The sequence below is a fragment of the Miscanthus floridulus genome, chromosome 7, assembly GCF_019320115.1.
Source record: "Miscanthus floridulus cultivar M001 chromosome 7, ASM1932011v1, whole genome shotgun sequence".
NCBI classification, from domain to species: Eukaryota; Viridiplantae; Streptophyta; class Magnoliopsida; order Poales; family Poaceae; genus Miscanthus; species Miscanthus floridulus.
In genome coordinates, this window is record NC_089586.1 from 1,352,137 (window position 1) to 1,363,116 (window position 10,980).

The 10,980-nt window shown below is 45.4% G+C and overlaps 2 protein-coding genes and 1 non-coding gene across 3 annotated transcripts; 1 reads left to right on the forward strand and 2 right to left on the reverse strand.

The window, feature by feature from the left end:
* Positions 1-676: 676 nt before the first annotated feature.
* LOC136468242 (U2 spliceosomal RNA) lies at positions 677-873 on the reverse strand. Its single transcript, XR_010761763.1, has one exon. It is a non-coding gene; the product is annotated as a U2 spliceosomal RNA (small nuclear RNA).
* A 201-nt stretch (positions 874-1,074) lies between these two features.
* On the forward strand, positions 1,075-3,615 carry LOC136462324 (folate-binding protein 1-like). The gene is made up of 4 exons (XM_066461429.1): positions 1,075-1,288; positions 1,967-2,325; positions 2,627-2,961; positions 3,288-3,615. The coding sequence occupies exons 1-4, from the start codon at positions 1,204-1,206 to the stop codon at positions 3,394-3,396; spliced, it is 888 nt and encodes a 295-aa protein (XP_066317526.1). The 5' UTR covers positions 1,075-1,203; the 3' UTR covers positions 3,397-3,615.
* Positions 3,616-4,274: 659 nt separating this feature from the next.
* On the reverse strand, positions 4,275-7,241 carry LOC136462325 (pentatricopeptide repeat-containing protein At4g14850-like). The gene has a single exon (XM_066461430.1). It carries the CDS (start codon positions 7,188-7,190, stop codon positions 4,551-4,553), a length of 2,640 nt encoding a protein of 879 aa, XP_066317527.1. The 5' UTR covers positions 7,191-7,241; the 3' UTR covers positions 4,275-4,550.
* Between the last annotated feature and the right edge of the window lie 3,739 nt (positions 7,242-10,980).

Consider the following 10,980-nt stretch of genomic DNA (forward strand, 5'->3'; position numbering starts at 1 on the left):
TCTGCGGTGCACATGGAGGGAAATGCTTTTGTATTTTTTTTCTTAGTTCTTTCTTGTATTCAATTTTGTATAATTTCTATCTTGTGCAATAATAATACTGTATCGGTGTTGACATATTTATCTATCTATATCATACGGTACAAACTGCTTATTTAGTTCCTAAAAACTTTCCCAAAAAGTGCTACAGTAGCCATCACATCGAATCTTACGATACGTGTATGGAGCATTAAATGTAGATGAAAAAAAAACTAATTGCACAGTTTGGTTGGAAATTGCGAGACGAACGTTTTAAGCCTAATTAGTCTATGATTGAACAATAATTGACAAATAAAAACGAACGTGCTACAGTAGTCAAATTTTCAAAATTCACGAACTAAACACAGCCAAAGTTGAGATTGGCCGCCTTTATTGCTTCCCCCGGTAAGATGATGCCTCTCAAGTCTCCGCAGATAAGCTGTGATTAATGTTACTCAAACTGGGTGAATTAACTTCTGCCGTTGGGTAGCTAGTGTTTGGCTACTCAGATTTGCTACAAGCTTACAATCCAAACTCCAAACCGGCTGCCCTGATTAAATACTAGCTTTGTTAAAGCCGGCAGAGCTGCAGAAACATAGGCCTACCCTGGCCCATTTGTGACATGGAAACCAACGGCCCAGAAAACACAATTTAGCTTTGGTTGGGGTACGCTAGGCCCTGCCAGCAGTGTAACGGCTAGGCGACACATGAGGCCCCAGTGGCAAGCCACTATGGTGGATCCTCCCCCACAAAAAACAAATTTAATATCAAGGTGAGCACATGACCCATATATCAAATATTAAACTGATAAAAACAGATACTACACTTATCTTAGCAAAAAAAGGCCGAGAAAGGTATGAGCTTCTACGGTGCCCTGACCCTTGTTTTATAGCTCCTTCTCTCCGCGCTCTGCTCTCCGTAGCCGATGGTACTAAAGCTTTGCCTCGTCTCCACCAAACGCAACGGCTGGAGACGGGGTCTGGCAACCTGAGCGAGGAAAGCAAAACCGGGCCGTGTTTTTTTATTGGGCCTCCCGTCGCATCCGGCCCATTGCTCGAACGGGGGAGGAGGCTGTTGACTTGTATGGTGTAGAGTCACGGACGCCGCCGAAGCGCGTCGATTCGCCGACCGGCCGTTCCTCTCGTCGCCGCAGCACGCCGCCGGCTGGCCGGCGGGCAGGCTGCTTCGATGGGCTCTCCCACGCGGCCGCGGAGGACGACCGGTTTCACTCTCCTCCTGGTGCTGCTGTTCCTCTCGCCGCTCGCGTCAGCTGGTACGGACAGTCGCCGCTCCTGCGAGTCTAAGATCTCATTTTTAGTTTCTGTGTATTATTGGTTTCGTTAACTTAATCAGTGGAGGGAAGTGTTTTTTCCCTAAGTTTTCGTATGTGGTGCTAGAGATTCTAGTTGCCATGAATGGATCCTTGCTGGTCGTGTATTTGGTCGCCCCAATTGTGTTGGCATGTAGATTTAATTAGTCTTGGAGTAAGAAGTTTAAACTATAGCAAAACGAGGGATGGCAGTTTAGAGATGGCTACCTGTGCGCGCTTTAGGCCTTACTTCGAAGTTATTGCTGGCATTTTGCGAGGTTTCATAATTCATAACGCAGAGGACAGGTTTGGAAAGGAACTGTTAGATGAGCTATGATCATATCAAGTGAAAGCTGTACTGTTACAGACTTTGTTATATACTGTATCAAGGTAAGCTGTGCTGTGGCAGGCTTTGTTTTACCTTACTGTCATATAGTTCAGGTTCTTGATGCTACTGCCGGTTGTAAGATTGATGAGCAATGCAGATTATCTTGGTTATATATGAATATTGTGGTTGCAGATTGAATGATTGCTCCTTGTTAAGATAGATGAGACTTGTAATTTCTCAGTAGATGACTATGGTAGCGATAGTCCATTGATTTATATCATGTACCTTATGTCATCTTTTTCTTCTTCCCCCAGGACAACCAAAAGGTGTATGTGTTTCACCAGGTGGACGGTTCCCTGGCTTTTCATCTGAAGGCAAGCCTCCTGGAAGAGCACCCAAGGGGCGCAGAGATCTAGCACTGTGTAGGATATTCCGTCAGAATACATGTTGCGATGTGATGCAGACATTTCCTGCTCTGGTTTCAGTGAGAAACCTTGCATTGGCTGGTGAAGGCAGTCAAGAATGTATTCATTTGTGGGAATTGCTCGAGTGCTCAATATGTGATCCACGAGTGGGTGTCAGGCCTGGACCTCCTGTTGTATGCGCATCATTCTGTGATATGGTCTTCAAAGCTTGTTCAGAATCATACTTCTCTGTAGATATGAAAACACAGGTAAACCCTCTGATTAAGTGACATAATTGAGACAAGTGGGTACTGATACCTCAAACATGTACTGACCAAGTACAAGTGCTGCTGCTAGATTAAGCTTGATAGTTCCATGGTCAGATTATAATTATACACTAAACAATCATGTCCTGGCCCTCGTCTGTTGTGTACATTCTGAATAGCTGTTGATTCTGCTGTAGTTCCCTTTTCTTGTGCTAAGAGATTTTTAGCTTCTGTTGCTGATCTTTTTTTTGTTGATTATGGTTTCATGGTTTGGTTCTGAATATGCGCCTTGCTGGTATGTCAGGCCTTGTCTCCTTGTGGTTTAGGTGACATCATTTGTGGCAAAGCACATAAATGGGTCTCTAACGGCACGGAGTTATGCCGTCTTGCTGGTTTCACTGTTCAAGTTTCTGAGACCAGCTCTGGTGGAGTTGATGACACTTTCTGCTATGGTGGGAAAGCAAGTTTGGATTCCATCTCTGATTCATGGACTTCTTCAAAAGACCGTCCAACATTAAGTGGTGTGGCTTCATGGGACGTTCAAGATTTTCAGAGATGGGCAAGAGAAATGCCTGTCGGTGAAAGAGTTTCATGGGCAATTGGAGGAATGGTTCTCACAGCTGGCCTTATTTTTATCAGGTATTGCATGTTCCTTTTCTCTTTCACTTTATATATGCATAGATAGGTAAAAACCTAACTCAATTAGGTACTAAAGTATGTGCATAAAATAATTCTTGTAGATCTGAGTATGTTTTATATTTTTGGAATAGATACTGCATAAGCTATTTATAGATGATGGGTCTACAGGAAAAGGAGCAAAAAAAAAACTTTGATTTGTCCCTGTTTCAGTGTAATCTTGCAATTATGTGGCATGATGCCTTAAATTCCTGCTAAGATGGCACATTGGAAGCTTGCACTTCATATCCCTTTTCTGTTGAACTTCAAACTCTCATTTATCTGTGCAGCAAAAGAAAGAGCTACAGCCATCGCCAGAAGCAAGCTGCTATTGCTCGCAATATGAGATTGAGAAGGCTGGATTCTAGAGCCAACCCACAACAAACGAAGCGGAGCTAGGAAGGCATAGGCAACTTAGTATTACTCATAGAAGATTCTTGGACTTGTGGTTCTACTTTTGTGGATCAGTATAATCAATCAACTGTGAACAATAGAGTGTACTCTGTCCCTCTTGGTGCTTAGATACGTCAGCTACGACCTCCTTGTCATCCTTCTGTAGAAGGAGAGTTCTATAAGTTGTCACTGAGTATTTCTGGAATGCAGAACTTATGGGCTGCGATGAGCTCATGTACATATTATTTGGAAATGACTTTTTTGCTGCCATTGATATCTAGCGACATGCCTACATGATTTGTGATCTGTGAGTTTATCTAGGACAGTAGAGCATATGTATACGTATATCTATGGAAGACCATTTCTTGCGAAGCATGTCTATTTTGTTAACCAACTTAATCCAAACTCATTATTATATTATAATATATATGCATTTTTCCTTTCCAAGAAAAAGTTCCTAAAAGTAAGAATTGTATGTATCAGAGTGGCTCACAGATTTTTTTGCCAGCAATCTGGCATGATTTGAAATTGAAAGAAAAAAGGAGCTCTGCTCCAGTCTTCTTAAAAAAAACAACTAATCTTGTTCTCTGTTTTGCTATGTGAAGGATGTGCGTTTACACATGAATATTAAGCAATGAAGGTTCCTTCTCAATGGCCAAACCTTTCAATTGACAATGGTAGGACCCCCTCCCATAGAAACGCATTACACATAGAGAAGACTGTCAATTACCCTGTTCGCTTGTTGGTTTCAGCCAGTCCAAACCAGCCAGCCAACAGTATTTTCCTCTCACAACAAACCAGCAGCAACCAGCCCAGAAACCAACCAACGAACAGGCCAAATAGCTGAATCCAATATTTAGGGAAAGATCAGACTGAAGTTTTTTGTCCCCATTGATGTATCCAAAATAATTGAATGGGAGTGTTTAAAAAGCCATGACATGAGGAATATTTCTATGCTACAAAGCTATGGCTTAGTGCCTACTGCAGATTTAACTGCAAAATACATGGCTGTGGGCATGTCAAAACAAAAAAATGCATTGCATCACTCATCTGACTGGCTACAAAATTTTGTGAAACTATAAGCCTCCATGAAGGCATGTAACTGCTCTAAACATCAGAATTCTCAACAAGCTGCAAAATTATCGTCTGCTGAACTATTTTCACCAATAATCACCGCAAGAACATGTCCCATCTGTGAAATGATGGAACCGGTTGATATCTCTGATGATAATCTCCCTTGAAACGATCTTTGAAATAAACTTGAATGCAACATGGCAGTCTCTGCATATGCGTAGATTCTTCTTGACTCTGATTGGGGCCCCAGATGGGGTGCTGATCAACGCAAACGCAACGGCCAGCCTCTCACTGTGGTGAGAAAGAAGCAGCTCCTTTTCACTTCTGTCTACATCGTGCAGATCAACCTCCACATCTGGAACATAACCAGCTTTGTTCATCAGATCTCCCAATTCAGCTAGCTTTCCATATATATCTCTTGTCCTTGGATGGCTCTTGTCACCAACAATAAAAGTATGCACCTTGTCCTTTATCTCAACCCAGCTCATGGCAGGCTCCTTCTTGACATTACTGTCTTTCATTAACTTCCGCACCTTAGCCATTTCATCCCACATGCCTGCTGAAGCATAAGTGTTTGCAAGCAGGACATGTGTGCCAGACTTCTCAGGCTCTAGGGTGAAGAGCTCCTCAGCTGCCATCCTTCCCAGCTCTGGATCTCGGTGTACTCTTGAGGCTCCTAGAAGTGCGCCCCAAACTGCAGCATTTGCTTGGAATGGCATGTTGTTGACAAGCTCCAGAGCATCCTCTAGTTTCCCTGCACGACCAAGAATATCAATCATGCATGCGTAATGTTCCTCAGTTCTGTCAATTCCAAACGTCTCCTTCATAGATTCAAAGTATTTCTTTGCGTCATCAACAAGCCCGGCATGGTTACAAGCAGAGAGAACACTGGTCAACGTGATGTTGTTTGGGGCAACGCCCTCATCGAGCATTCTATGGAACAATTCCAATGCTCTCTTCCCATGTCCATGCTGTGCAAGCCCTCCAATCATTGCAGACCATGAGACGACTCCCCTCTCCGGCAGGCGAGAGAATGCCATGTCTGCATCCTCTATGCTCCCGCACTTTGCATAAGTGTACACAAGAGCATTCCCTGCAAACACATCTGATGTGAACTGCCTCTTAATCAGATGAGCATGCACTTGCTTCCCTTGTTCATAGGCTGACAGACTAGCACAAGCATTCAGGAGGCTACTTAGTACAAAAGAATCAGGTTCAAGGCCTTTTCTTAACATCTGCACAAACAGCTTTATTGCATCCTCACCATGGTCGCACTGTGAGAGAGCTGTCATCATGGATGTAGAAGATATAATGTCATCAGAGCAGCTTTCTTCAAAAACCTTAATTGCATAATCGAGTCGATCACACTTCCAGTATGAATCAATAAGCCCATTGATGACATGAGAGTCAGATAGGAGCCCTATCTTTTCTGCAAGAGCATGAACCTGTCTTGTGTGACAGATTGCTTCCAAGCTCGCTGTTGACTTGAGAACAGCAGCCAGTGTCGTCCTATTGACATCAAGGTCAAGTCCCTCCTTTCTCATCCTGTGAAAGAGTGATAGCACCTCACCATGCCGTCCGTCATGGGAGCAGCCTGAGATCAGCGCATTCCATAAAATCAAATCCCTTCGGGGCATGAAATCAAACACCTTCCTCGCGTCATCCAAGAATCCATCCTTTGCGTACATGTCAACAAGGCCAACAGCGACAAACTCATCAGAATCTGCATCAGCCTTGATCATAAACCCATGGATTTGCTGGCCCAAGTTGAATGCACCAACACCAGCACAAGCCTTCAGAACACTAGATAACGTGAACACATTGGGCACCACTCCTAAAGACTTCATCTGTAGTAGCAGCTCCAGTGCACGGTGATCATGCCAATGAGTTACACACCCAGCAATCAAAGCATTCCATGAGACAACGTCTGCTACAGGCATCTTCTCAAAAACCAACGCTGCCATTTCAATGTCTCCCAGCTTTGAGTACATGTCAACCAGAGCATTTGCTGTGAACACATCCTTATCATATCCCGTCCTCACCACCATGCCGTGCACCTGCCTCCCAGTATCCCAATCCCTCGATCCTGTGCACGCGTTCACTACACACGAGAACCCGAACTCGTTCGGCCGCTCCCCACTCCACACCATTTCTCGGAACACCCCGATGGCATCCCTGCACCGGTCGTTCTTGACGTACGCCGATATCATGCCGTTCCAAGAAACGGCGTTCCTCTCGCCTCCAGACTCGTCGAACATCCTCCTGGCCTCGTCCACCATGCCGAACCCGCCGTACATGGCCACAAGTGCGTTGGCGACGAAGACGTCCTGGACGAGCCTCGTGGCCACAGCCAGCGCGTGCACCTGCGCGCCGAACCAGACGTCCGGCACGCACTTGAGCACGACGGGGAGCGCAAACTCGTTGCACGGGACGCCGCGCCCGCGCATGGCCCGAAACGCCCAGAGTGCGTCCCGCGGCATGCCGTTGTTGGAGTAGGCGGTGACGAGCGAGGACCAGGAGACGTGGCACGGGTCGGGGATTTCGTCGAACACGGCGCGTGCGGCGCTCGGGAGGCGGCATCTGGAGTAGAACGAGAGGAGGTGGTTGCTGAAGACCGCGAGAAGGCCGGACTTGAGTAGGTGGGAGTGGAGGTGCGCTCCGGTGAGCAGCGACCGCGACGCGCCGAAGCGGGCGAGGGCCGCTCCGATGGTTCCCGGAGTCCGCATCGGTGTGGGTGTGGCATCCTACACGAGCTGCCGCTCCACCTGATCAGTTGGGCCTTGATCCCCGCCGCCCTGATCGGAAGCTACCGACCGTTCTATGGGTCCTTTTCACTCTGGGCATAATTAACCGAAGACCGAAAATTGAACCGAAAAGACCGAGACCGAGACCGAAAAGACCGAGACCGAAAAGTTCAGTCATGAGTTCGGTCCTGACTCCCAACTAACCGAAGTAACCGATAGAAGTTCGGTCATATGTGTCGGTTAACCGAAGTGACCGAACTGACCGTAGTTCTGTAGACTTCGTTCGTAATGTATTGATGAAAGCCCATTGAATTGAGGCCCAGTCCAATGTACTGATGTAACCCTAGGTATATAAGAGTAAGACTTGTTCTGTACTTCTGTTATGTCATTATGTGTGATTGTGATTTATGAGAACTGAGAAAGTTGTGTGCTAGAACTTGTCATAATAATATGTGGTTTGTTTTATATATTGTGTTGTTATTTTTTTGCCTTCAAATAGCAAGCATGCTGTTGAAAATTGCTATAGATTCTGCTATTGTTTGTGGCTGCTACTCAGGTCCGGTTAGTTCGGTCGTGATCAAGACCGAACCGAACTAACCGAGACCGAACTTCCTCGGTCTTCGTTTTTTACAAAGACCGATCGGTCCCAGGTTTCTGATGACCGAACTGACCGAATGACCGAGGAACCGAACCGATCGGTTCGGTCTGACCGAATGCCCAGGGTGAGGTCCTTTACAGCGTCGCAAAAGGAAGATAGAGGCTGCGGCACAAGGGACGAGGTTCACCTGATCCGTCAGACACTTCACCTACAGTTCTTAAACCCTAACCGATCTAAGAGGGGTGCTGCCAGCGACGAAAAGACCGCCACTAGCCACCACCGCCTCTGCACCGTCACCACCACGACAGCGCCTTCACCGTTGGGTTTCACCGCGCCACCGACGAGCAACCTCATGGTTAGTTCGTCTTCTACGAAGACGGCCGATGGTTTGCACCTCCGCAACCTCTCTCTTTGTCTTTCTCTCGGTTTCTCGTTTTAGTTTATGTTCTTGGGTTTACACTTCATCAAATATCAATAGGTATGCTAGATCTATGGCTAGCGATCCTGTAATATCCTATAAATGGTATTAGTCGCCTAACTAGACGTAGATCTAGCTTATCAGGGTAGAAAACCGAGTAGCAGCAATTAGAAGGAGGTGAGAGATCCGATTCGGACCTAAGCAAAGGGTTCGATCTGAACCCTAAACCCTAATCGGGTGAAGAAAAGGGGAAAGAAAGGATCTCGATTTCGAAAAGGAACTCAAACCCAAACCCTAACCCTAGAAATAGATCAGGCGAACGAGAGGACCTACCCGGACTCTCCGCCGCATGTCACCATTGCCGTCGCGTGGGTTGTATCCTGCCGTCGCACAGGAAGGAGCTCCACCGTCGCCTCACCGGCGCGTGGGGAGAAGGCGAGCCGCGCTCGTCGCCTTGCGCACGAGCCCCACCGAGGGCACCGTCATAGGACCGCTCGACGGTGGCGCGCTCACCCACTAGGGAGCACGCGCTCTAGCGAGGGGACCTGTGGCGGCGCCGGTCAGATCTAGGGTTTAGAGAAAGTCTCCACCGTAGCGCGTGTGGGGTGCAAAAAGAACACCACCGTGGTGCCACACGCGTGCACCGGCAAAGGGCGCCACGGTGGCGCCATCACGCTTTCTCTCTCGGGCCATCATGGTTCGGAGTGAGAGTGGGAGAGAGAGACAACGCCGCGGCGAAGAGAGAGAAGAGAATGAGAAGAATGACCTAGGGTTTGGGCGCGCGGCCGTCGTCGCTGTTTTTATATCCACTGAGAACGACGGACAACCGTCCGATCACGATGAACGGTTGAGTGTCATCGGGCCAAATATAGCCTAGGCGGGGAAGGAGAATCCTGGCCCAGGCCTAGGTTGTGGCCTGAGCACGGGGAGCGGGCGTGCGTGCTCTGTTGGGCCGCTGCTAGGCCACGAGCGTGGGCGCGCGGGTGGAGTTTCGTTGTTGGGTCGAGCACTGTTTCAACGGGCTGGACTAAATGAACAGTTCAAATTGAGTTATTGTTTTATTCATTTTTAGAAGCAAATGTTTATGATTTTTTTGTCCAGTTTCAATCTCTGTCAAAATTTGAACCAACGGAATAATTTTTCAGAGAGTAAATTAACACAGTGAAATGCTTATGAAAAATAGACAAATAATTTTTTCATGTTTCCGCTGTAATGTTAAAGTTTATTATCTTCTAATTAAATTTGAACCAACGGGAGAATTAATTTGAAGGACAGTTGAATTTTATTCAGTAAATTATAATATTATTGTTTTTCTAACCAACGTTGATAATATCAATATTTTAATGTTCATTAATAAGTTTTTCATGCATTAATTCTATTTCTGCCCAACGGTGATGTAGAATTAGTGTATAAGAATATTGTATGTTTTAATTTTGACCAACGTTAAATTAAAGCATGTAATTATGATGTCATATTTTCTCACTATCTATGACGGTGTTTTTCAGGACTCAACCCAATGGCTTTTATCTCGCACATACCGCTTTTTGAAGTGGACAACTATAGGGTATGATGAGAGAAGTATGAACTAGCACTTGCGCTGTCTAAAAATGATCTAGCGCTTACCTCCACGTGTCCGACTAAGCTAGTGGACTTGGTGAGGGAAGATAATGAGACTGATACGGAAGTCCATGCAGAAGTGCGGATGAAGTATGATCTCGAACGCAAGAAATGAGACATTTCAAACCGCAAGTGTTTGATGGTGGCTGAATCCACAATTTCAGATGCTGTAAGGGGGTCCATTCCAGATTGTGATACCACCATAAAGTATCTTAAGAAAGTGGAGAGTCAGTTTACTGGCTCTTTAAAGGCTTATGCCGGTACTTTGATCCAGAAATTATTCAATGAGAAATACACTAGTGGCGGTATCAGAGAGCACATAATAAAGACGAGCAACATGGCTTTGAAGCTGAAGCCAATGAATTTGGGGCTCAAAGATGAGTTCCTAATTCATTTGGTTTTAGATTCCTTGCTGAAAGAGTATAAAACTTTTGTTGTTAACTACAACATGCAGCCTAATAAGTGGGACATTGAGAAGCTCATTGCAATATGTGTGCAAGAAGAGGAGAGGCTAAAAAACTCACAGGATGACTTTGCTAACCTTGTGAAGGACAACAAAAAGAAGAATTTTAATAAGAATGCCAAACCTTAAGGGAAAGACCCTTAGAACGACCACCATCCGAAGAACAACAATGCTCAAGTTGAGAATGATCAGTATAAATGGTGCAAAAAGCATGGACATTATAGAGGGACTGTCCAGACTTCTTGAATAGCCTTATAAAGAGAGGTGAGGATTTTATTACATTCATAGATAAATCCTTATATTTAAGTTATGCAAAATCCACTTGGTGGATTGATTCAGGTGCAACTGTTCATGTTGCAAATTCATTACAGGGATTCCATACGAGGAGAATCCTACAAAGAGGAGAAAGAAGAATTAAAGTAGCAAATGGAGTTGAAGCTGAAGTTGAAGCCATTGGAGATCTCTCTCTAGAATTAGTTGATGGTTTTGTACTTAAGCTTTTAGATGTTCTATATGTACCCTCTTTGCAAAGAAACTTAATAAGTGTTTCACGTTTAGATGATGATGGATATGATTGCCATTTTGGTAATGGCAAATATAGGATTGTGATTAATAATAAGTGTGTTGGTCTTGCCTTCCGACAAGACAAGCTTTATTTATTATCACTTTCTAAGAA